Raw genomic sequence first — 26,785 nt, forward strand, 5'->3', positions numbered from 1 at the left:
AGCAGAGGGTAGAGTCTAGAAAGGGTAATTAAGGTAGATCAAAGTAGTTGAATGAAGTTTGGGATGAGTCAGAGTGGAGGTAGAGGATATATTAAGAGAGGTATGGGATGAGACATATGAGCAGTGCTGTGGGCAGGGTGCAGTGCATGTGAAAGGGAGGACATGCCCTGATGTGTGTGGCATGCCCTGATAGTGAATTACTGCCAATTTCATTTTTCACTATTGCAAGGCTACCTGTTCCCATAGGACAGAATGGGGAGTTGGTTTATAACATCTTGTAAATATAACTGGCCCTGGGAATGAGATAGGAAAATAAAGTTTAGTATGCCTGAACTCAGAATGTTAAAGTGCATCTTTTATTGAGGGTGATTTATACATTCTGTGTTTGAAAATAACACTTTTAGAAAGTAGGTATTTTCTTGCCTAAATATCCAGTGTGCCTCTGCTAGGTTTGTGTATTGCATGTCTGGCTTTTGGATGACAGGGGCTGGAGAGGGGCAGTGGCTCCTGAAGTCTGATGAGTCAGGGCTGGGCAGAATAGACCTGCGCTGCATTTAGAGTAGGAGATTTCCTTACACCTGAATGTGCCTGGTCTGCCTTCAACAATGCTATCTCCACCTCCTGTCAGGAAGCTGCACCAGTGAGGACAGAACTGGTTTTGGCTGGGTACAGACACTCTCTGCCTTCAGAGAACAAAGGATTTTTGTGTATATAAAGAGGGTCCCAGACTCCAGACTTTTAGATCATGTCTGGGAAATCAAGAGGAACCTTTGCCAAGGAGAAGAGCCGGAGAAGCTGAGGAGGAATACTGCCCCTGGGCTGTTTGCTGTCTGAGGTTGGCCTGCAGTGGCTACTTGCTGACAAGGAAAGGAGACAAGGACTTTTCTGCTTGCTTTGTCCCTTTGCTTGAAGATAAAATCTCCAAGGGCTTGAACTGAGCTTGCCCCCCCGTTCTAGAGGTTTTAGCAACAGCAAAGACCTCACCGTGTCTGTGGGCACTGTCTCTGATCGTCTCCGCAGAAGAAAAGGGTAACCGACTCTGTAATCAAGTCCGTCAAAGGATTCCGTGTCCCAAAAGCACCGCCGTGAGCAACGCCTCGCTTAGCAACGCAACCCTGGTCTCACTGACCTCGTCAACGAGCCGCTGCTTGCACCGTGTCCTGAGGCCACCGCACTCTGCAATGCTTCCCTATATGCTGCAAGGACGTCACCGTCTCCGTCGCTGCCTGACCCGAACATCGACAGGTTCCGTCGCTGCACCGTGACCTGCCAGCACCGTAGCGATCACTCTCTCACCCTTCAATGCTAGCCCTGGTCTCATCAACTCCGTCAACGAGCTGCTGCCTGCACCGAATCGTGAGGACATCATCTGCCGCAACGCTCCGTTTCACAACACAACCATGACGTTTGCCACGACTGACTCGCACCGACGTATTGGTTACAACAATAAAGGTACTGTGTCCGAGTCTGTCGACGCTTTAGCTGGCCCGTGTCAACATGGTCGGCTGAAATTGTTAGACACTGTCGTATTCAGTATCGTGGTAGCCCCAGGAGGAGCTGTCAAGTCGTAGGAACTGTGTTTTATTGATTTTCCTGCAATTTAAAGGTTATTTTGTACAAGTACTATTTTCCAAGAGTATTGTATGTTTGATTTTTATCGTATTTGGGCTTGTTGGTTTAGATAAAGATTTGCTATTTTTCTAAAACTGGTGTGGTATCCATTTGTAGTGGTTTCACTGTATTACCGTATGTGTTCACAAATGCTTTATACACTGCCTCTGAAATAAGCCTGTCTGCTTGTGCCAAGCTACCAAGGGGGTGAGAAGGGGTTATTTTAGGAGTGTATCCCCCTTCCACTGACTAGAAGCAAGGGCCCCTATTTGGACAAAGGCACCTACCTCTGCCAACTACAGACCTCCATTTCTAACATGGGTGGAGCGGTGGGATCCTGGACTTGCATTTGTGATTTGCATACAGTGATTGTTGTACATTACTAGCATAGTGCAGACCATTAAGTGACCACATACTTTTACTGAACGTTTTCGCTTGGATTGTTTTTCTGCAAAGTAAAGAACTGCCAATTTTGTCATCATGACCAAGCCAGCATCCTTTGCATCGATTAATATTGAATTTGAGGAAGATAGGGTGGAAATCTACACTGAAAGCTATCTGCAAGAAATTTAAAGTCTATGTGAAAAGTCTCACCAGGAAGGATGAATACCAAAAGGCGCTGAGGGCCTGGTTGGAATCCAGAAATGCCAGTGGGCGGGATGAGGAGCCTCTGGTGAAGGCAGAGAATGTGGATGAGCAACAGGAGGGGCAATTGAATCTGCCAGGAGGGAGGGTACCTTCCGTGGATTGCAGCAGTGTTTATCAAAGGGGTCTGTCTCCAGAGGAGTTGGAAGACAGAGAGAGAGATAGGGTGCATGAGAGGAAGCTTGCTAAGCTCAGGCTTGGGAAGGAGGGTGACATAGAAAATGAGAAGTTGGAGTTGGAAAAGCAGAAATTGGCCATGGAGGAAAAGAGGACGCTTTTAGAGCATGGGAGAGGGTTGAGGGAGTTGGATCTGAAAGCGAAGAGTTTAGAGATCATTCGCTCTGGTGGCAGCACATCATCAGTGCCTGGGGAAGGAAAGGTATACATTCCCAAAAATGTTATTAAGAATTTTATAAAGCATGAGGACATTGGTCCGTGGTTCAAGGCCTATGAAGTAGCAATGAGGTCCCAACGGGTCCCTGAGAAAGACTGGGGAGCGGGATGTTGGGCTGCTTTGTCAGCGAAGGGAGGGAAACCTTGTTGAACGTGCCCACTGAGGATCGGATGTCCTATCCCCCATGAAGGAAGCCTTGATAGCCAGGTATGTGTTGACCCCAGAGCTTCATAGGCAGAAATTTAGAAACTGTAGGAAGCTGGTCCCAAATGCGCAAGCACTCTAATACTCATTGTAGGTCTTGCCAGACTTGCCAGGCAAGTGGCAAGAGTTGGAGAAAGAGTAAGGCTCCTCTCCAACGTTTCCCTGTGGTCAGCACACCCTTTGAGAGGGTGGGTATTGACATTGTGGAGCCTCTGGCTCTCAAGACAGTCATGGGCAACAGGTTCATCCTGGTCTTAGTGGACCATGCCACCCAGTACCTGGAAGCCATCCCTCTCTGACTGTAATAGACCCCATGATGGGTCGGGCATTGATGGGCATTTTCTCCTCTGTGGGGTTCCCCAGAGAAGTGGTGTCCGACCGTGGTACCAACTATGTATCCAAGTATATGAAGTCCCTGTGGCAGGACTGCAGTGTAAGCTACAAGTTCACCACTCCTTACCATCCCCAACGTAATGGGCTGGTTGAGAGATTCAACCAGACCCTGAAGGGCATGAGTATGGGTCTTAGTGAGCCCATGTGGCATAAGTGGGACGTCCTATTGCCATGCCTGTTGTTCTCATACAGGGAGGTACCGCAAACCTTGCAATCTCCTGAGGCGGAAGCCGGGAGACCTCCGTTTTTTAAAATTTGATTATTTCTTGTGTCACCTTTGATAAATCTGTATTTTAAGCGCACTCACCCGGCAGGCACCTCAGCAGCGGGCTCGAGAAACGCTCAAACAGCGACCCCTTCGCTGCAACGAACAAAGCAAAAACTCACTTTTTGCCGCCATTGACGGCGAGGAACCGAGGCCACGCCTACCTTAGGCCACGCCCACCCGCCACAATAAAAAAACGCTGTTGACAGCGTACATCAATCAGAACCTTGCAATCTCCTGAGGCGGAAGCCGGGAGACCTCCGTTTTTTTAAAATTTGATTATTTCTTGTGTCACCTTTGATAAATCTGTATTTTAAGCGCACTCACCCGGCAGGCACCTCAGCAGCGGGCTCGAGAAACGCTCAAACAGCGACCCCTTCGCTGCAACGAACAAAGCAAAAACTCACTTTTTGCCGCCATTGACGGCGAGGAACCGAGACCACGCCTACCTTAGGCCACGCCCACCCGCCCCCTTCCCCACCTATAAGGATGTGCAATCACCGGACGCGCAGCGGACGGGCGCAGCGGGCGCGCCGTCAGCGCGCCGAAGGCGCGCCAAAGGCAAGCCCGTCTGGGCCCGTCCGGGCCCAGACGGCCTCAGGCCTAGACACTATGCCCAAACCGCAGAAACGTATCTCTTACACCCAAGATACACTGCTTGCCTGGAATCCTAAAAAACATCCCCAGTGCAATTACATCCTCAAGGAAGACGCCCCCTTTGCAGGATGTATCCTCTGTAACAAATCTGAGGAAACGGAACGCCACCAAGAACTCCGGCTTGGCCTCCTGAATTGCAGATCCCTAGTAAAACACGCCCACGAAACCAACATCCTCGTCCAGGATCTGATGCTAGACATATTGTTCCTGACCGAAACATGGCTGACCCCGCACAGCGACTTCGACATGGTCAATGCAACACCCCCCGGCTACCAAATTTGCTGCCTGAATAGACCAGTCGGGAGAGGTGGTGGTCTAGCCATACTCTACAAAGACCATCTCAAATGTAGAGTTGAATGTGGAACCGTCAAAGATTGTGAAAACTGTAATTTCACCATCCAGATCTCACCATCTATCTCCCTCTCGGGACTGTTAGTGTACCGTCCGCCAGGCTCTCTAGGAGAATTCACCAGTACTCTGATGGATTACATTTCACTCAAGACTATTTCAGTCTCTAACTTCCTCCTCATAGGGGACCTTAACATGCACTTTCTTGACCCCGCGGACAATGCCGCAGCCAACTTACTGGCTGATCTCACCACAGCCGATCTCCATCTTCGAAACTCTAAGGCCACCCATGAGAAAGGACAACTCCTGGATCCAATCTTCACCAACATCAAAAACCTAAATGCCCAGGATCCCACCTCTCTACCTTGGACAGACCATATGCTAATCCCTATGCACTGGTCACTCAAAACGACACCAGCACTCAAACAGAAAAGTAGGATCCGAACTAGACGGTGGTACAAGTTAGTACCAGAGGAATGGGAAGCCAAATTACGTGAAACTAGCAGCCCTCTACCCACGGACCCGAACACCGCGGACAGAGAATTTTACAATTGGCTAGCCCACCCCCTAGACAGTCTCATCCCACTTACCAATACCTTAAAACACGTCAAAAGAATCATCCCCGCTCCCTGGTATACACCTGCCCTCAATGCCCTTAAGAAGGAATGCAAAAAGTCAGAACGTACCTGGAGGAAAAGCAAGTCAACGGCAGAGAAAAGTGCTTACCAATCCTCCATGAAAACGTACAAACGTGCCCGCCACAACGCAAAATGTGACTTCTACGAGGAAAAAATAAAAAGCTCCTCCTGTTCAGCCAAGGAGACTTTTTCCATTCTCAAAGAGCTCCTCCATGTCCCTGATCCCCCGCAGGAACCCATGGACCCCCAAGCAGCGGAGAAAAAATGCATCAAGTTGGCCACCTTCTTCGACGAAAAAATCAAAAAAATCCTCACCTCCCTTCCTGCCGCTAACTCTGATTCCCTAGAGAGAGCTAAGGAACAGCCGCCCCTACCCAACAAGCCTTATCTAGCGTCGTTTGGTCCAGTCACAGAAGAGGAAGTGATGGCTACACTCACATCAACCAAGAGCGGAGCCCCTAGCGACCCAGTCCCCATACGGTTCGTCAAAAACATATCTCAGACCATAGTCTCCCAATTGACAGCCCTCATTAACATCTCGTTGACACAGGGAGAGGTCCCTTCAAACTGGAAGGAGGCTGCCGTAAAAGGGCTCCTCAAAAAGCCCTCTCTAGACCCGGCAGATCTATCCAACTATAGACCTATCTCACTCCTCCCCTGGATAGGTAAGGTCGCCGAAAAACTTGCACATAAAAAATTGTCGCACTTCCTGGAGTCAAATCAACTTCTCAATGACTCACAGACAGGCTTTAGACCAGGTCAGGGTACGGACACTGCTCTTCTCGTAGCAGTAGAAAAGACCAGGGAAATTGTCGATACAGGAGGATCAGTGGCAGTGGTCCTCCTAGACCTAAGCGCGGCCTTTGACACGGTCAGTCCTCAGGTCTTAATCCAACGCCTCGATAACATCGGGGTAAAAGACATGGCGCTGAAATGGCTCTCGTCTTTCCTCTCCCGACGCTCCTTTCAAGTTTGGGAAGGTGAAAGCCGCTCCCCCTCCATCCCCCTCCAGTGTGGTGTGCCACAGGGCTCATCCTTGAGCCCCACGCTGTTTAACGTGTACATGGCCCCACTGGAGAAAATGGTCTCACCTTTTGGAGTCACCATCGTCGGCTACGCCGACGATACACAGCTGGTGGTGACGCTCTCCCACCCCAAGCTAGAGCCCTCCAATCTCCACGACTGCCTTTCCAACATACATCAGTGGATGAGTGACTCTGCCCTTAAATTAAACGGCTCCAAAACAGAGATTCTGCTCCTAGGGCATAACACCACGACCCTCCCCCATAACACCTGGCCCGCCTGCTTGGGTGAACCCCCCACCCCCAAGACGGAGGTCAAGAGTCTCGGAGTGTGGCTGGAGACTGATCTCACCTTTAGGACACAGGCAAGAAAGACGGCCGGCATATGCTACGGACTACTTAGATCTTGCAGGAAGGTGATCCCTCTACTGCCTTTCCAGTCGCGTCGCCTGCTGATCCAAGGCCTAATTTTATCTAGGCTGGATTTCAGCAACGCCATTTACCTGGGATCCCCAGAATCCACTCTCCAAACTCTGCAAAAAGCTCAAAATGCCGCAGCCCGAATTCTAACTAACACCCCGGCCAGAACATCTGCCAAGCCCGCATTGAGGACGCTGCATTGGCTCCCCATCAGGGAAAGGGTAACTTTCAAGGCCCTTTGTCTGGCCCACAAGGTACTTCACAACTTGGGCCCCCCAATCCTAAATAACTGGATCAAACCTTACAGACCCACGAGAGCTCTTCGTTCCGAACATGGAAACTTCATCACGATCCCCAAGGTAAAGAAAGCCCGTGTAGGCGGCCGTCGTTTCTCGGTCAACACGGGAAAAAAATGGAACGCACTCCCCCTGAGCCTCAGAGCAGAACCAAATCTCCTGAGATTCAGAAAATCTCTCAAAACCCTACTCTTTCCCTGAGCTATTTTCTCTTTTCTCTCCCGACTCTCCCCCCGGTGAGTAAGAGGTTCAGCGCTGGGATACCTTTTGGGTGACTACGCGCTTTAGAAAAACCTAAAATAAATAATAAATAAAATAATAAATAACGTCCTGAAGGTTTAGTCCCTTTGAGCTCTTGTATGGGCATCCTGTGACATGACCTCTGAGTCTGGTGAAAGAAGGATGGGAGAAAGCTCCCAGTAAACCTCCCAAGGATGTATATAGCTACATACTGGCCTTCTGAAACTGGACTAGGCGGTTCAGGCAACTTGCTCAGGCAAACATAGGAGCCAGCCAGGACGAGATGAAACATTGGTATGATCAGAATGCCACTCTCATCCAGTTTCAGCCTGGACAGAAAATTTGGGTCATGGCCCCAGTGGAGCCTTGTGCGCTCCAGGATTAGTGGTCCGGACCATTTGAGGTGGTGGATGCAAGAGTAACGTCACCTGCTTGCAGTCTCCTAGGAACCCTTTGTGGGTCCTGCATGTGAACCGCATGAAGCCCCACTTGGAGAGGTTCGAAGTGGGCATGCTCCTAGCAACAGATGCTGGGATGGAAGAGGAGACTGAGCCTCTTCCTGACCTCCTGTCTGCAAAGGAGCACAATGGGTCAGTGGACGGTGTATCACTCTCCCCCGCCCTGACTCCTGAACAGCAGAGTGACTGTTGCCAACTGTTGGGACAGTTTGCTCCTCTGTTTTCCCTGACCCCTGGTGTCACTCAGCGGTGTGTCCATGATGTTGACACTGGGGACAGTCCTCCTGTAAAGCACAACATTTACAGAGTGCCTGACAGGGTCAAGGCTTGCATCTAGGAGGATGCCTCCAAAATATTAGAGCTAGGAGTGATTAAGCCCTCAAACAGCCCTTCGGCAAGCCCAGTGGTCTTGGTCGCAAAGACTGCCACATCGGGTGCCACATCAGAACTCCGGTTCTGTGTGGACTACTGAGGGCTCAATTCAGTCACCAGGACTGATGCACACCCCATCCCCAGAGCTGATGAGCTCATCAATTGGTTGGTAGCTGCCCGGTACATCAGCAGGTTTAACTTATTGTCTGGGTGCTGGCAGATTGCCTTAACTGATGGGGCAAAGGAGAGGTCAGCATTCTCAATGCCAGAGGGGCACTACCAATTCCGGGTGATGCCCTTTGTGTTTAAGAATGCCCCTGTCACCTTTCAGAGGTTGGTCAGCCAGGTGTTGGCTGGACTGCAGGATTTCAGTGCTGCATACCTGGATGACATTGCAGTGTTCAGTTCCACTTGGGAGGAACATCTGTACCACCTCTTGGAAGTGTTGTAGGCTCTGCAGAGGGCAAGCCTCACGATCAAGGCAAGTAATTGCCAGATCGGGCAGGGTTCCGTGGTGTACTTGGGACACCAGGTAGGGTGCGGCCAGGTGGCGCCACAGCCCAAGATTGATACCATTCTGGCTTGGGAACCCACCACGACCCGGATATTGGTGAATGCTTTCTTAGGACTCACAGGGTATTACAGGAGATTTGTCAATTTGCTATGGCACCATTGTTGCCCCCTTGACAGAGCTGACTTCCAGAAAGCAGCCCAAGAAAGTGAACAGAACTAATGCCTGCCAGAAATCTTTTGATGCCCTGAAACCTGCCATGTGCACGGCGCCCGTGCTTAAGGCTCCCAACTTCTCAGAAGAGTTCATTGTGCAGACAGATGCTTCAGAGCATGGTGTGGGGCTGTGCTCTCACAGATGAATGAAGGAGGCCCAGACCAACCTTTAGCCTTTATTAGTAGGAGGTTACTTCCACAGGAACAGAGGTGGTGTGCGATTGAGCGTGAGGCATTTGTTGTGGTCTGGGTTCTGAAGAAGCTGGGGCCATACTTGTTTGGGACTCACTTCTGGGTTCAGACAGACCAGAGGTCCCTCAGATGGTTGATGCAAATGAGGGGTGAGAATCCAAAGCTGTTGAGGTGGTCCATTTCCCTACAGGGGATGGACTTTATGGTGGAACACTGCCCTGCTACAGAACATTCCAGTGCTGATGGTCTGTCCAGATTTTTCACCCTTAGTGAAGGGAACTCCCAAGAGGGTGGGTAGTTCTCCACACATTTCAGCTGGAGGGGACACTGTTAGACCTGGCACCATTGGCGTGGGTCTCCCCTGCATTTTTTGCCTTTGCCGCCTGTGTTTTTATTGTGTGTTTTTACTTCGTTTTGCTGGTCTGGATGCTTTGGTCACTTTGCCACTGCTGTTCAGTGCCAAAGTGCAAGAGCTCCCTTTGTAAATTAACTGTTATGGATTGGTGATTCCATGATTGGCTATTTGATTTACTAGTCAGTCCCTAGTGCAGTGCACCGCGTGTGCCCGGTGCCTGTAAATCAAATGCTGCTGGTGGGCTTGCAGCACTGATTGTGCCACCCACAAATGCAGCCTGTAAATGTAACTCTGGCCTGCCATTGCAGAGCCTGTGTGCAGTCTGGTACTGCCATGTCGACTTGGCAAGTGCACCCACTTGCCAGGTCCTAACCTTCCCTTTTCTTACATGTCAGGCACCCCTAATGTAGGCCCAAGGTACCCCTGTGGGCAGGGTACAATGTATGTGAAAGGGAGGACATGCCCTAATGTGTGTGGCATGCCCTGATAATGAATTACTGCTAATTTCGTTTTTCACTATTGCAAGGCTACCTGTTCCCATAGGACAGAATGGGGAGTTTGTTTATAACATCTTATAAACATAACTGGCCCTGGGAACGAGGTGGGAAAATAAAGTTTAGTATGCCTGACCTCAGAATGTCAAAGTGCATCTTCCAGCTATGGCAACATAAAAATGTTGGCTGCCAATCAATCTTTTTGTGATGATTTGGCAAAGCACTTCTCAGAAAAGGTGGAAACACTCTATAATAAATTTACCAAATCTAAAAATATTTCTAATATATCAACTGACAATAAGAGCAGTCCGCCATTAGAGGCAACTAGAATTCGCCCAGAATTTACTGTTCTATCAAATTAGGATACAATAAACTTACTGAAAACCGCTACATCAGGTTCCCCATATGACCCCTGCCCATCTAACATACTTAAGATAGTAGCAGAAGTCTCTGTGCCCAAATTAATGCTTATGCTTCTATCCATGTGTAGAACAGGCATTTTCCCAAGTATTTGGAATAAAGCCTTACTAAAAAAACCTCATTGGACCAAAGGTATCTAATAAACTAATAAACTATTACCCAATCTCCAGTCTTCCACTACCAGCCAAAATAGCTGAAAAACTTTTGAATGACCAGTTGATGACTTTCATTGACTCAAACAAATTGTTGGATACAACCCAATTCGGCTTTCGGAAAGGCCATAGTAGTAAGACAGCGTTGATAAAGGCAACAAAAGAGGTTAGGCAGATTTTAGATCAAGGAAAAGGTGCAGCCCTCGTTCTGCTTGATCTCTTGGCAGCCTTTCATACAGTCAGTCATGAATTATAGTTAGCACGGCTAGCAACTTGCGGGGGTCACTAATCTAGCATGGGACGTGCTAAAATCTTACCTAACGGATCAGAGCAAATAGCAAAACTGGAGAATTTTGTCTCTTGTCTTTGTCTCCCCTCCATGTAGAGTCCCGCAGAGGTCCTCACTGAGCCCTACTCTTTTTAATATCTATGTTTCCCCACTAGGAAATATGATAAGAAGTTTTGGGTTCTCTCTTACATCCTATGCCGACGATAATCAAATTATCGTCTCTATAGGAAAGAACGATATAGGCATAGAGTCCAGATTTCATGATTGCATGCTGGCTATCCATAACTGGATGGACAGTAACTGTCTTAAATTAAACACAGAAAAGACAGAAGTCTTACTTTTTGGACCACAAGTTTCTTTCTGGGGTCCAACAGTCTGGCCAGCTATTATGGCCCATATCCCCTCCCCTGTGGAAAAGGTTTGAAACTTGGGGGCGATCATCTATAACAGACTCAATTTCACTGATCAGGTAAATAAACTCACTTCTTCTACTTTTTACATTCTCAGAACAATTAAAAAGGTTTTGCCCTTTATACCACATAAACTAAAACAGACATTAGTCACATCGCTAATTATGTCCAAGATTGATTATCGCAATAGCCTGCTTCTGACTACTCATAAGTATAATATCAATAAACTTCACGTTTTGCAAAATGCGTCAGCCAGACTTCTGTTAAAAATTCCCCAAAATTGCTCAGCGGCTCAGGAATTTAAAAAATTGCACTGGCTCCCTGTTAAGCAAAGACTAACTTTTAAGGTACTATGTCTAGATTGTAAAGCATTCCAAAATCTTGGCCCCGAATCCCTGAACCAGAGTTTCAAACAATATCTCCCTGCCAGAAATCTTCGATCAGGATCTGCTAACTTATTAATACTCTCAAGGTACAAACAAGTACAATGGGGGGAAAAGAGCATAGTGCTGGAAGTGCTGGAAGCATATATAGCAGTGGCCTCTTCTCAATGAGGAATCATTTAATTATTGTTTATCCAGGGTAAATTCAGGCTCGCCTCTGGATCCTGTACCTGTTAATTTTCTAAAATTACTTTCTCCACCTATACTGAGTCTCTGTAGAGCTCTCCTAAATGCATCAATACGGGAATCGCATGTACCAATGGATTGGAAACACGCAATGGTGATTCCATTACTAAAAAAACCCAATGCCGATCCTTCGGTTTTGGCAAATTTCCGCCCCATTTCATTGCTTCCAGTATTTTCTAAAATATTGGAAAAGCATATTAACTCTCATTTAACCACCCATATTGAAAAATCGGGATATCTGCACCCCTCCCAATCAGGTTTCAGAACGCACCACTTCACTGAAACTACTCTTTTGGGAGTAACTGAAAAATTGCGGCAATGTTTAGACCAGGGTGAGACCATGGCGCTCATTTTTTTTTTTTTTTTTTTTTTTTTTTTTTTTTTGAAACCGTTTATTGCAGGTTGTAAAAGTTACAGGTATGGGCCTACAACCACCCGGCCGGCCGCTAGAATGACAAAAACATACTGCATACATACAGTAAAAGTCTCTCGGCAGTGCAGAGCAGTGAAACAGGAGTAATCCGGCGCTCATTTTATTAGATCTGAGCGCAGCATTTGATACCGTGTCTCACCCTATCTTGCTGAACTCTCTTCAGTTAACAGGTGTTGAAGGTCTAGCTCTGCTTTGGCTGTCCTCTTTCCTGAGTGACCGTTCATTTCAGGTCTTTTCCTCTGGGGCTTGTTCCACCTCTCGAGTTTCTGCATATGGAGTTCCCCAGGGTTCCACTTTGAGTCCACTACTTTTTAATATCTATGTGCATCCCCTTGCCACCATTGTTGAGGACGCAGGACTCACCCTCTACTCCTATGCAGATGACACTCAAATCATCTTTTCGTTATCCTCCCCTAAAGACAACTCGATATCCTCTTTACGGAACGGTCTTCTCCAAGTTTCGAAATGGATGAATGCCAACTGCTTGAAATTAAACGGGGATAAAACGGAGGTCATCATTTTGGGGAAAGATGAACATCTCTGGAACCTCTCTCATTGGCCTCAAGAAATGGGTTCATTTCCCCAACCGGTTACCCAAGCCCGTAATTTAGGCTTCATCATTGACAGCCAACTCTCTATGAGACAACAAGCAGTAAGCACCGCAGGAACCTGTTTCTCCATATTACGATGGTTGCGGAAAATAATTGGGATACTTCCTTTTTCTACCCAAAGAACTGTAGTCCAGTCCCTTATAATGTCCCGACTGGATTACGGGAATATTCTTTACTTAGGTTGTAATAAGGAACCTGTTAGGAGGCTGCAAATGGTTCAAAATTCTGCAGCGCGCCTTCTTTGTCATATTGCGCGAAGAGACTCGGTTACTCCTTTTCTGCAAGATCTTCACTGGCTCTGCGTTAATAACCGCATTAAATTCAAAGCTCTTTGCCATATTTTTAAAATTAAACAAGGTGCAGCTCCAGTATACTTGAGAGAACTTATCTGCCCTTACATACCGCACCGCGCTTTGCGTTCTTCTACCCAGGGTAATCTAATAATCCCTAGGTTTAAATTGACAAGAATGGGCGGACGCTCTTTCTCGCACCTCGGTCCAAAACTTTGGAATTCTCTTCCTAACCATGTGAAGTCGGAATCCTCCTATCTAAAATTTTGTCGAGACATTAAGACATGGCTCTTCATTCAGCAAATGGCTTGAATTACCTAGTCTAATTTAAGACTCATTGCGCCGGGAAACCCTATCTGGGTAGCTGTGCGCCTAATAAATGTAATAATAAATAAACACACTGATTCTCTCCATAAAACCAGCATCCAGTCTGCTAGCTTTGCAGGAAAGCGTTAAAGACCTGGCTGTTTAGATCCCGATAATTGGGACAGGTAACATGCCTAGCCTGAATTTGAAGAGTGCTTAGACGCTTCTGGGCAGTAATGCACTATAGAAATAGAGTTAACATAATATAACAATGCTTCTCAGAGGGATAGAGGTAATGTCCCCTTCTTGTATGCCTCTGTGTATACCACCAACAGCCTGGGCACCTGATCTGTGCATATTCTTGGTCAAATTGGGCTGGTAGTCCATCTGGACCTGGCGTTCTGTCATGTGGGAGGTCTCAGATAGTCTCGACTGTCTCTTTGACCATTATGGGTTGAACCAAATATTGTCTGTGCCCTGCATCCAGCAACACCAGTTCTATTGAGTCAAAGTACCCTGCAAGCTCTTGAGGAGATTGGGAACCATTGGAGCTACACAACTCCTGAAAGTATGTGCTGAACTCTGTTAGGATTTCAGAGGAGATTACATTTTTGCTACTTGTTATTATCTCGGTGATGACTGATCTCCCCATGTATATGGTGAGTACAACGCTGTGTATCTATGCTCTCTCCATCACGCATGAAGTCTATGTTGCATGTATGCATGAAGTTGCATTTTCTGAATTAGAGCTACGTCTATATCATGTCTCTGCAGATGTACTATAATGTGGCACATTTTGCTGGAATCGTTCAGCCCCTTCACCTTCCAGGTTATAAATTTGGTCCCTATCAATTCTTTTGCTACCCTTGAGATTATGTGTTGTGACTGCAGGACTAAAGTTGGTAATAATGTGGAACACGTATGTGCATGAGAGCACCACGTGCCATGGATCATGGTCATGTAAAGTGCAAAATGGATGTGTGACACGTCAGTATTCCACCCTCCCCCCACTCCGGCCTCCCCAAGCAGCCATAGATTAACAACTTACCCATCTTGCCTCCCCACTCGGTAACTAGCCCATAACAAGTACCTCTCATGTAGCCGACCCTAACATAGCCAGCTGCATTGCAACTACTGAACAGAGGAATGGCCATGGTGGAGGTACCGAGGGTCCTGCGAACCCCCAATCCTGTTGCACTGCGGGCCATGGTTCAGCCCGCGGTGCTGCTCACTATATCATCGCAGGCCAGGGTGCAGCCTGCAACACCCCATGTGGTGCCTCCTTTGTTTTGGGCAATTTGCAGGTTCTGCACGGCAGCCCACTGTTCCAGCATCGCAGTTACACTGCACGACACTTATGTCTAGTCAGGCACTCCGAATACAAAGTAGGAACACTGCAGCTCCAGTTTTGGAGCTGCGGCTTCCAATACTTTTATGGGGCATATTTTCACTCACCTTTTGTTTTGCACATTTCACTGTGGCTTCCAGTATATTCTCCTGGTGACATCATGTTACTTCTTCTTTCTATGAGTCCTCAGTCCTATTTCCCAGAGGGCCTTGGGAAGGTATTTTGTTTTACCATTTCTAAGATGGCGACCTTTCTTCTTCCTGATGTTTCCTTTTCCATATCCAAGATGGCAACGGCTTATTTCCTGTTACATCACTTTCTGTTACATCATTTCCGGCCTATGGGCATTTAAGGGACTGAGTTCTTCATTTCCCGGTGTTGCAACACTCCTTGCTCCTGCTGGTGTGTTCTCACTCTTGCTAATTACCTTTGCTCCTACTTGGTGTATTTTTGCTTCACGTTGGTGTACTTTTGTTTCCGATTGGTGCTTCCAGTTCCAGGTTGGATTCCATAACACCTTCTACTCCTAATTAGAATTATTGCCTTCTATCCTCCACTCCTTGCATGTTTTTGTTGTTATTTGTGGGTACTTTCATTCCTTTCCATTCCTGGAGTCTCCGCCCTCAACAGAGGTTTTTGCCTACAGGGCTTATTCCTCTTTGGACTCCTTTTGGAAGGCACAGTCTGCTTTGGCTTTTCATTGTCGGCAACACCGTGGCCAGAAAGGGTCACCCTGAACTCGGACAGACCAGAGCCCTCAAAAACTGAAGTCTAGAACCTCTTCAACATGCCAGAATGGGTAAGAACATTACAAGTTGTGACAAATCCATGGGTAGGGCTGGTGGCCAGGATTTCAGCTTTATCAAACGTAGGGTCCAGGTGTCAGTTGCGTTGTTCCAAGTTAAGGTGGTCATCCCAGTGGACCCTCTAAGGGTTGACTTTCTCGCCGTAGTGAATATTGTTGGAGCCAGCCTTGCTTGCTCTGCCTTGAATATCTGGGAGCTGTCTGTTAGTTGTTAGAGTGCATTGTTTTGTCTGGCACGTTTCACTCCCTCACACAGAACCATCTTCTGGTGCACAAATGTTTCTGCTTGCTTCAGGTCTGAGAAGAGGTGTGCCATGCCGTCAGAGGTCATCTTTATTTGGGTGGGTAGAGAATGCTGTAACTCATTCCCGGTGCCAAGAGCCCTCACTTGACTGGGAAGTACTTGTTTCTTCCTGCTTGGACTGAAAACAAGAAGTCGAGGTACACAAAGATAGGGTTACCATCACATTGGAGGGATTCCTGCTCTCTAGCAACTTGGATCTCTGTGTCGTGATCTTTATAGTTGAAGAGCTGCAATATAATGGGTCGAGCAGGTGCATCCGGTGGGGTACACGGCCTCCACGCACAGTGTGCTCTCTCCACCAAGAATAGGAGTGTGAAGGACGTTGCCCTAAACAGCTTCTTCAGTATAGTCACCACATAGTTCTCCATATGGCCCATATTTGGAGTTTCGGCTATTTCAATTATGCAGAGGTTGTCCCTTTGTGATCCCGATTTGAGGTCTTTATTTTTGTCTTTGAGCATCTCTAGTATTTTTTCCATATAGAGGAGCCTCTCACTCAGACCTCCAATGCAGCACTTTCACTCTGTCAAAGCAGGTGCTCCTATCAGAGATCCAGTTCAATTGCCGACTCCTCAATTACCTGTTTTCAGCTTTGGGTGGTCCCACCTTGTACCGGGCACTACTTTCTGTGCTCCTGGGGGGGTATGAGCAGACTCCCAGTCCAGCAGCCACGCTTTGTCCGCAGTTACCTAGGTGCCTCTGCCTCCCGCTGTTCTGTCTCTTCTCGCATCTTCCACTTGGACTTCACTGCAGACTCACCAGTTGGGATTCCTTGCTGGCACCGCCTCTCAGCCTGAAGATGCGTGTCATCTTCAATCACCGATATTGCCCCCTATGGGGCGCTCAAGCAGGGTCAGTGCTCCCAGGCCTCTCTTTGATGCAACCACACCCAGGGTGCTGTGGTGGATTCCTGCATCAATGATCCCACCTTACGCAGTGCAGAGTTCTTACGGTCTGATAACCAACAAAGAAAATCAATGTTTCTTAGGCTTGACAAACTGCTATCGCATTGCGGCGATGTGTTTGGCTTAGAGGAGCCTGTGTACTTCCTGCTTCCGGGACTCGTCAGGTAGCAAAGCTGAGGAGACGGCAGCTGTGAGAAGATATGTGTTTTTTAAAAATGTATCTTTTGTTCCCTCCTCCACCCCGCCACCCCCGTTCCCTGCCATCCACTTATGGATAGTATGTCATTTGGGCACAGTTACTGGGTCTAGTTTTGCAAGAAAGGACGAGAGAAGATTTTTTAATCTGGCCTGGGTAGTCACCTAATCCTATTTGTGCTTTGCATTCTGCAACCTTTAGTTATACAGCTGTACATCAAAAGCAAAACCGCAAGCATAACAGCACAGAATTAAACGTGGCATCATCAACCGCAGCCAGCACGTTTTAACTAAATTCATGTTGCATTGCAAGACCGTGCTCCTAATGGCAGCAAAATTACAGAAAGCAAATTAGTGCTACCAAAAGTACCAGGAGTGGTTGAAGGTGCTGGACAAGACTTGTGTGCAGATGTGTAGAATGCTTTTTGAAAAAGACTATAGTCATATTTGTTCAATTCAGTCCCTTCAATTTGTTGTGTTTTCCTGCAGTATTTCACACCAAGCGTCGGAGTCAAATGACCAGTGATCCAATATATAACAGAATCAAGCTACGTTCAAATCTGGATTGTCAGTGAAATCAAGCAAAAAGTTACCTGATTATTTTAAGCAGTGGCCATTTAAAGAACTCATGGAAGTACTAGACCTACCACCAGCACCCTGTTTGTCATCCATACAGGGAAGCTTGCCTAAAATTGCCATTATAATCTGTCTGAATGATTACAAAATAACATAATGGTGTAAGTCAGTGGCATTCAGTGGGGCCATTGTTCTCAGTCCTTTACCTCTCCCTATACTTGAGGTGCACCCATAAACCTATCCATAGCCATCTATCTATCCATGGCAATCTATCCATAGTTGGCACCAACTTTCTCAGGTGAAAATTCAAGCACCTGTATGGAGATGCTTATTGTGTTTTTATTGTACATTGTTTGTATTTCGGGTTAAAATATATATTTCTCCTCTACAGCAACTGAAGGATAAGAAACTGTCAGCTAACCTTCTGCACACAAAAAGTCAACATACAATGTAACTTCTCTTCTTTAGCCAGAACGCACTCACTTGGTCTGGCATTTCCACTCATCCCCTTAATATATATCAACATTCTAATAACCATTCTAGGAAAAAGTTCACCATATCAGACTCACATTTCTTCAGTACAAAAAGAATCATGTTAATGTACAGCAAAGTCATGGAGCACATATTTTATTTTAGTCTACAATGCTTTGAAACACACGTTCGACGCGACGCCTGCCCCAAATCAGGCGCCCGCCTGACGTTCTCTGCGTGACACCGGATGCCGACGCAGGACGTATGCGACATTTCGAAAACATACCGAACACAGGTCAGGCATTCTTCTATTCCTTCATCAGCGCACACTGGGACACCGGAAGGTTCACGGATGTTTCCAATTAGCTCTAATTCAATGGCCTTTCCCGCAATATGCACATATTAGCGCACTATATATACCGCTTTTCTCCCCAGCTCAGTTATCGCCCGGGAGGAGAGCTGAATACAACTAGGTGATGCAGCGGAGAGCGCACCTTGATGCATTAAGGGAATGCAAGACGAATGTGTGATGTATGCTTGTGTATGGAACAAAGACCTCCTATTACTTTTGTATACATTTGGTGTACATTTCTTTAACATGGCTACTTGTGCTTTTTAATTCTCTAGGGTTTGACTACAGGGGCTTTCCCTTTATTCCTCCTCCCATGGAGCACGGTGGTTGAAGTCCGTGGGTAAGATGTGAGAGATAAAGCTCCAAATTTTAATTCTTTCTGTGTGTGCACCTATGACAGGCTCGTGCTACACACTTGACCACACATGTTAATTTGGGTGGTGTGGTTCCTAATGGGTTTTTTTCAGTGACCAGAGCATACTGATGGCTGTCTTGTGTACAATTTCTTTTTTACAATGTTACAGAGGGCCCCCGGAAGTGGAGAGTGGCAAAGGTCACCCCACCTAGTGGTTTTCTCACCACAGATTTGGTAAGAACGGAGCCCTTGATAATATAGGTCCTGATGAATGCCATGTACCACTTTAGTACACCAGGCAGAAACATGTTGACCAAATTGAATATGGCGAGGGGATAATAAACTTCCCCATATCACCGTCCACTGCTTTTTAATACTATACAGTTACCTTCTCCATTAAAATTTAATTTGGCTACTGTAATGGTTTTTAAACTCACTCACTTTGGGCCCCACTTACTTTAGAAATTCATCCCTGTCGTCAGGTGAATGCCCACCCTCTATCAAACCAAGTTTTTAAAGGGTGATGACGGCCGATGATGAAGCATGACACCAGGAGGTGTGTGAGGCCAGTCCTCAACCTTTTGTGAGATGGCTACACTCACACTTACAAGTCAACCTTGAGCACCTTTAGGTCACAACACCGGGAGCGGCCTCATTTGTGTATAACAAAAACTTTTTTAATAGAAAACACAACCAGCCAATCAGTAGTTACCAATTTTGCATATCACGTTAGCACACTTTTGATGACATTTGTCTTTTTGGGATGCCCACTTCAATGCTTTTAGGAAGCCCTCCCAAACACATCAGTGCACTTGAATTCAAGAATTCATGGCTGACTATTGAGTGTTAGACCACCTCTCCTTAACTCAGCATAAGATGAAAGTTATTGAAATAAAAATAAATATAGACCTGTTTTCTTTTCTACTTTCTATTTATTTCTCTTATTCAGGGTGGGAGGGAGGAATGATATAGAGCTTCTCTTTATAATGTTAATGTACAACTGGAGATACATGTTTAAACTATTTACATTTGTTATGTATCACTAACTGAAATGTGTTAACTTTTCTGAATTACAAAATAATTTTTTTTTAAAACGATATGTTCATAAAAAATCAAGTCAGTAGGGGCCTGATTGTGACTGTGGCAATGCAGCGCCGGCTCCCCTCCCGCCGCCGCACCGGCAAAGCCATAGCCGGGCCGCCGGCCAGATTAGGAGTTCCCTTCTGTATAGTGGGCTTTTTTTCGCATTCCCATGGCAGTGCCTCTAAAAATGAGCCCTGCAATGGGAACACTAAAAACATTTCCTGGTGGAAAATAAACTTCTAATATGCTTGACTGGAACACTGCGTTCCCACCAAGCATATTGATGCCTTTCACCCCCGCAACACCACCAGGGAATGGTGGTTCCCTGGCGGCTGCAGCGGGGCTATGGCACTCTGACTGCCCTAGTCATGAAAGGGCAGTAGGGAGACCGCCACAGCCACACGCCATGAGTCTGACAGTCCATAGTCCGCCAGACTCCTAATCGGGTCCTATGCTTCTAGTGAGCCTCTACATACTAACTCATGAAAATGTACCCATCTTTCATGATACTTAAATATTTAAAATTGTGAATAAATTGTTTACAATTGTTTGATGCTAGTAAGACCCAATTTATTGAAAAGTACACATATGGCAAATAATATATTTCTCTTGCAGATTCTATCAGTTGCAGGGCATGTCCAAGTGAACTTTGGCCTGATTGGACAAGAACGGAGTGCATTCCCAAGAGAATAGAGTACCTTTCCTATCAGCAACCTCTGGGGGCTACCCTCACCAGTGTTGCCTCTATTTCCTCATTGTCAACCGCTGTCATTTTGTTTGTTTTTCTCAGGAACAGTGACACTGCCATTGTTAAAGCAAACAATAGGGAACTCACCTACCTTCTCTTGGGAAGTCTTCTATTGAGTTTTCTCTGCACTTTTCTCTTTATTGGAGTTCCTCAGAAAATAACCTGCTTATTCCGCCAATCTGCTTTTGGGATCATATTTGTTCTTTGTGTGTCTTGTGTACTGGCCAAAACCATTATGGTAGTGATTGCATTCAATGCGACAAAGCCCAGCAGCAAGATGAAGAGATGGTTGGGTCCTAGCGTTCCTGTGGTTACAATATCTGTTGGCACTCTGGGTCAGGCCCTCCTCTGTGCTGTCTGGCTGCTTCTCTGCCCTCCATTCCAAGAGAAAAATATGAAACTAAAGACTGGGACAATCATCTTCCAGTGCAATGAATGTTCTGAAGCTGCCCTTTGGAGCATGCTGGGATACCTGGGGTTCTTGGCTTGTGTAAGTTTTCTGGTGGCTTTTGTAGCACGGAAGTTGCCTGACAGTTTCAATGAGGCCAAATGGATCACCTTCAGCATGCTCGTCTTCCTCAGTGTTTGGATGTCTTTTATTCCAGCATATTTGAGCACTCAAGGGAAATACATGGTGGCTGTGGAGGTCTTTGCAATAATTTCTTCCAGTGCTGGATTGCTTATCTGTATATTTTTTCCAAAATGTTACATCATTTTATTGAGACCGGAAAGAAACACAAGGGAACACATACTAGGCAGAAGAATGATTAAAAAAAAATAAAACTACCTAGCGATCCACTGTGCATTTTCCCCAAACTACAAAGGTTTTCTCTTCATGACAACTCTTTGAGATGCTAAGGAAGTAGGCCAGGGGGAAAAAGAAAGAATCCTGTAAATCTTTCACAGACTCTCTTTTTTGTGATATATTTACAAACAATAAATTAATATAAGACCTATTTGTCGGTCCCTTCATAGTTGGCTTACAAAAGTGCTTATTTGTCAATCTGTGTCACCTGTGTGCAGGATATTGCTGGGAGGATTGTCTTGTTTTAAATGTGGTTTTCTCCACATTTAAGTTAAAAGTGCTGACTAGGTCTTTTGCTGAACGTTGATGCCTGCTGTGATTTCAGCAATAACCTGTATGACAACATAACCTCTTTTAAATTAAATGTATTATAGTATTCTGCACAATGAAGACAATTTGTTCTGTATTCATCGTGTGTGCAAATTACATGTTTTACTACAGCCATACAATAAAGTCCCTATAACAGTTATTATTGAACTTTGAAAAGATGATTTTACAAAGCATTGAATGGATCAACTAATACCAGTAGATTCATCTTTGCAAGTATTCAGTATGCCGGCCCTGGTCAAACTTCCTACGCCTACTTGTAGATGAACATTTTGACAACACATCCACATTCATATTCATACAAGTTCAAAGAGATACCATAGTCCTAGATTACTTTAACTTTAACTTTTTCTTTTACTTTCTCTGATTTTTCTCATTTACCCTTCTTTAAAAGCATACATTAAACAGCGTTATAAGGAGAAGAAAAGATAAGCACTATTCTCTAAACTAAATAGAGAATGCAAACTAGGGCACAAGATGATTTCAGTTATAAGCACCACAGCGGGATGAGATTCAAGGTAAGTTCCTCTGACCCTTTCATAGTGGCAAAACTTGTATACGTGTGCAGAAAAGCTGCAAACACTTCTTACCATACATTAAGCAAATAGAAATGTCTACAAAATGAGATTGGACAGAACAGTGAAACATCTAGCAAATAATTGGGGCACCAAAATATGAAACAGTCCAGATGTATGTATATTCCAAGCATGACATATCAACAGTAGAAGACTAGTAGGCAAAGTTAGTAGGTTCTCTGCCCTGATTAATAGTTTTACAATATTAGACTAGTAGTTTGACGTTTCTTCCTGAATATCTTTAGGTATCTTGTGTTGTGAAAGCATGCTTGAGAGTGCTCCCTGATCTATCCAAGTTTACTGGAAGAGGTTCATCATCAACGCGCCAAATGATGAATAGTATCAGACTGACTTAATAGCACAATATGAAAAATTACCACATTAGACAATGCTGATTGGCACCATGGTGTTTTTATTTTGAAATGCTGACACTTGTGGAATCGCATATTTATCCTTGTGAAAAAGGCTGTGTATTTCTCTTGTATTTGTTTCTTAAACCTTTAGCCACCATTTATAGAAAAGCGTTTTGAGAATTGTTTAAAGATATCATGCCATTTTTAGAACTTATTTCAGCCCGCTTTAACCACTGGTAGTTTTGATGTGGATATCAAGTTCCTCACCATGAAGGTCGTATTTTTGGTCGCCATCATCCCTGCTGGCCAGATTGTGGAGCTAGGGTCTTTTCTGCACTCTCCTCTGTTCTTGTGGTTCCTGCTGGACAGTAGTGTGTTGTTCCTGGATACTAAGTTTCTGCCCAAGGTTCTCTCGGTTGTCAACCATTCCCCAGAGGTGGTGTTGCCTACTTTTCCTCCGGTCGTGGAGTCTGGGGTGGATTCTACTCTCTCGCTGTTGGATGTCCGGCAGGCTGTCTTGTATTTGGAATGGACTGCATATTTATGCTGCTGTGACAACCTGCTTGTCACTTTTGGTCCTGTCCGGACTGGTCATAATCCTTCTCTCTCCACCCTGAGTAGGTGGATCAAGCAGACCATCTTGCTGGCCTATGATGGTCAGGGTTCTCAGGTGTCGACCCTGGTGCAGGGCCGGTCTACTAGGGGTCTGTCTGTCTCTTGTGCCTCTTTCAAGGGTGTGTCTACTGAAGACATCTGTAGGGTTGTGACCTGGTTCTCCCCACACATGTTCATGGATCACTGCCGGGTGGTATTGAGCAGTTCTTCTGCTGGTGGTTTTGCTGAGGCAGTTCTCAGGGCAGGTTCTTCCAGCTCTTGATGTTTCCGTCTTCTGTGATTCTTCTTGGATGTTTCCCAATTGTTCTAATTTTTGGATTAAATCCTAATGTTTTTCATTATCCCCTTGTTTGTGGTTTCTTGGGAGTTTCCATGAAGCCAATGGGCTTGGGTATGTGCTCACTTTGTAACCGGTTACTTACAGGTGATCTTTATTACTCCAAGTATTGTTGCCACATGACTTCCCATCCCTCCCTCTATTTTCTATTGGGCCGACTCTCCCATACTGGGTCAAGGGTGACGTTGGTCTGCCATGTTGGGGAGGGATGGGCAGTATGGGATGCTAACTTTGCTTTGGAGGGTTCTGGTGTGGAGCTGAAGCTCACTGTGTAACTCATGTGGAGAGGAAGACAACACTCGGACTAATGAATATTACTGGTAAGTAATGGGGGCATTCCCACTCCAAACTAAACCAATTTGGGGAAGGAGTTGGACACTAAAGGGGTGACATGTACTATTCCCCTTCCAATCTAAACAAACTTGGGGAAGGTTTTGGACACTCAAGGAGTAACATTAACTATCCCCACTCCAATATAAACCAACACAGGGAAGGTGATGAACACTAAGGGGGTGGCATTTACTATTCCCACTCCAATATAAACCAATTGGGGGAAGGCTTGGGCGCTAAAAGAGGGAAAATGCACTATTCCTACTCAATGCAGACCGTCTCAGGGAAATGGTGGACACTAAAGAGATGACATTTACTATTCCCATTCCGATCTAAGCAAACCTGGAAAAAGGGTAAAAAATGTTAAATGCAAATACATTAAATCCAATTCAAAATAAAACTTTTCACCTAGATTATTATATATTATAAAAATAAAATGCTAAATAAATTCCACATATTATCACACTTTAGTAAATGTTTTTCAAAACCGACAGCCTCAATCATAATGAGGGCCTGAAGGGGTGACATTTACTATTCCCACTCAAATGTAAACCAACTTGTAGAAGGTGTTGGAGACTAAAAGAGTGACATTTACTATTCCCACTCCAATATAAACCAACTCAGGAAAGGTGTTGGAAAGTAAAGGGCTGATATTTACTATTCCCACTCCAATCGAAACAACTTTGGGGAAGGTTTTGGACACTCAAGGCATAACATTTTCTATTCACACTCACAAATAAACCAACACAGGAAAGGTGTTGAACACTAAAGGGGTGACGTACTATTCCCACTCCAATATAAACCATTTGGGGGACATCCTTGGACACTAAAAGAGTGACAATGTACTATTCCCCTTCAATGCAGAGCACCTCAGGTAAGGTGGTGGACACTAAAGAGATGACATTAACTATTCCCATTCTGATATATACAAACCTGGAAAACGTGTAAAAAAACTCAAAAATGCAAATTTATTAATTTCAATTTAAAATAAAACTTTTCACCTAGATTATTACATTTTATATATAAAAAATGCACAATAAATACCACACATTATCACACTTTAGTAAATGTTTTTCAAAAATGACTGCATCCATCGTAGTGAGGTTCTAAAGGGGTGACATTTACTATTCTCACCTTAATGTAAGCCACCTTAGATAAGGTGTTGGCGACTAAAAGGGTGACATTTACTATCCCATTCCAATATAAACCAACTCAGGGAAGGTGCTAGACACTAAAAGGGAGACATTTTCTATTCCCCCTCCAACCTAAACAAACTTGGGGAAGGTTTTGGACATTCAATGGGTGGCATGTATTATTCCCATTCCAATATTAACCAATTCAGGAAAAGTATTTGACACAAAAGGGGTGACATATGCTAATTCCACTCCAATCTAAACTAATTTGGGGAAATGTTGGACACTAAACGGGTGCCAGTTATACTTCCACTCAAATCTAAACTAATTTGGGTAAGGTGTTAGACACTAAAGGAGTGACATTTACTATTGCCAGTCCAAACCAAATACATTTAGAGAAGATGTAAGACATTAAAGGGAGGACGTCTACTATTCCCGCTCAAATATAAGCCAACTCAGGGAAGGTGTTGGACACCAAAGGGGTGAGATTTAGTAATCCCACTCCAATCTAAACCAACTGGGGGAAGGCATTAAACATTAAAAGTGTGAAATTTACTATTCCCACTCAATGTAGTCCTCCTCAGGAAAATTGTTAGACACTAAAGGGATGATATTTACTATTCCCACTCCGATTTAAACTAACCCAGGAAAGGTGAAAAAAACTTAAAAATGCTAATTTATTAAATCCAATTCACCTCGATTATTACACTTTATAAATACAAAATGCACAATAAATAGTACACATTATCACACTTTAGTAAAAAAATATATATATCAATTACCACACTAATCTATACTACCAGTATACATAAAAAGAATTTGAATTTTAAAAATAAGAAACATATTTTATATAGTAATAATATTTGCAAAATGGTATTTATTGTTTTCTACCATTCATAATGTTTTTTAAACTGCAATTACATTTGTTTTATATAAGCATATTTTCTAAATAAACGTATACAACAATTTGTAAATGTTTCCCTTTCCTTTATAAATATTTTTCTCAGTTTATTAATGCAATTATAACAAATTCTAAACATCAAAAAGAAAATAAATGTAATACTTGAATTTCTAAAAAAAAATAAAAAAATCTTATTAAAAACAGTAAATGTAAAAACTAAAATAAAATATAATATAATAAACTACAATTTACAAATAAAAATGTAGCATCATTTTAAAATGACATTCTTTTAATCAAAATTCTAATTTTAAATATTCTCCATACCCTTATCCCCTATTCACCCAAAATCCTGCTACAAAACAAACCAATGATTAATTAACAACATTGAACTAACTAAAAAATGCAAACTATAACAAGTTAATAATTAAAAATAAATACAAAATTAAAACATCTTAAAAAATAAAAATACAGAATGTTAAAATTGAAGGCATAACATAATATTTAACACTCAAAAACTATATTATATCTAACTGCATTCATATTTTCTACATCAATATTAAAAATAACATTTAAAACAATATTTTTAAAGTCAATATTCCTGATTGTGATATATTTAAAATCCTGATATTATTGACACAATATTTCTCCAGCACAATCCGATGCCACAGTTCACAACTTTCTTGTTTTCTGTACCAGGGGTCATAGATGTAGACAAGTCCATATTATCGCCCTGAGGACTTCTTCTTGCATGAACTCTCCTCCTCTGCCTGGCAGCCTGTCCTGACCACAGCCTCCACAACAAGTCTACAGCACATCCTTCTACAGCACACGTTTCCTCAAGCGTGAGTAACGCAGATTGGAGTAGCAGTTAGCCCGGGCCTTTAAGAGCAGCCTGGTTATACACTTTTCAAGTGATGAATTCTTTGAACAGGTAATTCCAGAGACACTTATCCCTGTAGATTTTCGGGCCTGATTATTGACCATTTACCCCACTAAA

General features: G+C 44.5%; 1 protein-coding gene across 1 annotated transcript in view; it reads left to right on the forward strand.

Annotated features, from left to right (window-relative positions):
- LOC146782680 (extracellular calcium-sensing receptor-like) overlaps nucleotides 1-21,209 on the forward strand; it is a 228,224-nt gene extending 207,015 nt beyond the window's left edge. Inside the window, exon 6 of the mRNA XM_085638945.1 lies at nucleotides 20,280-21,209. Within this exon, the coding sequence (XP_085495071.1) occupies nucleotides 20,280-21,193 (914 nt within the window). The 3' untranslated portion in view covers nucleotides 21,194-21,209. The remainder of the gene's footprint in view (nucleotides 1-20,279) is intronic.
- Nucleotides 21,210-26,785: the final 5,576 nt, after the last annotated feature.

The sequence above is a fragment of the Triturus cristatus genome, chromosome 12 (genome assembly GCF_964204655.1).
Source record: "Triturus cristatus chromosome 12, aTriCri1.1, whole genome shotgun sequence".
Taxonomy (NCBI): Eukaryota; Metazoa; Chordata; class Amphibia; order Caudata; family Salamandridae; genus Triturus; species Triturus cristatus.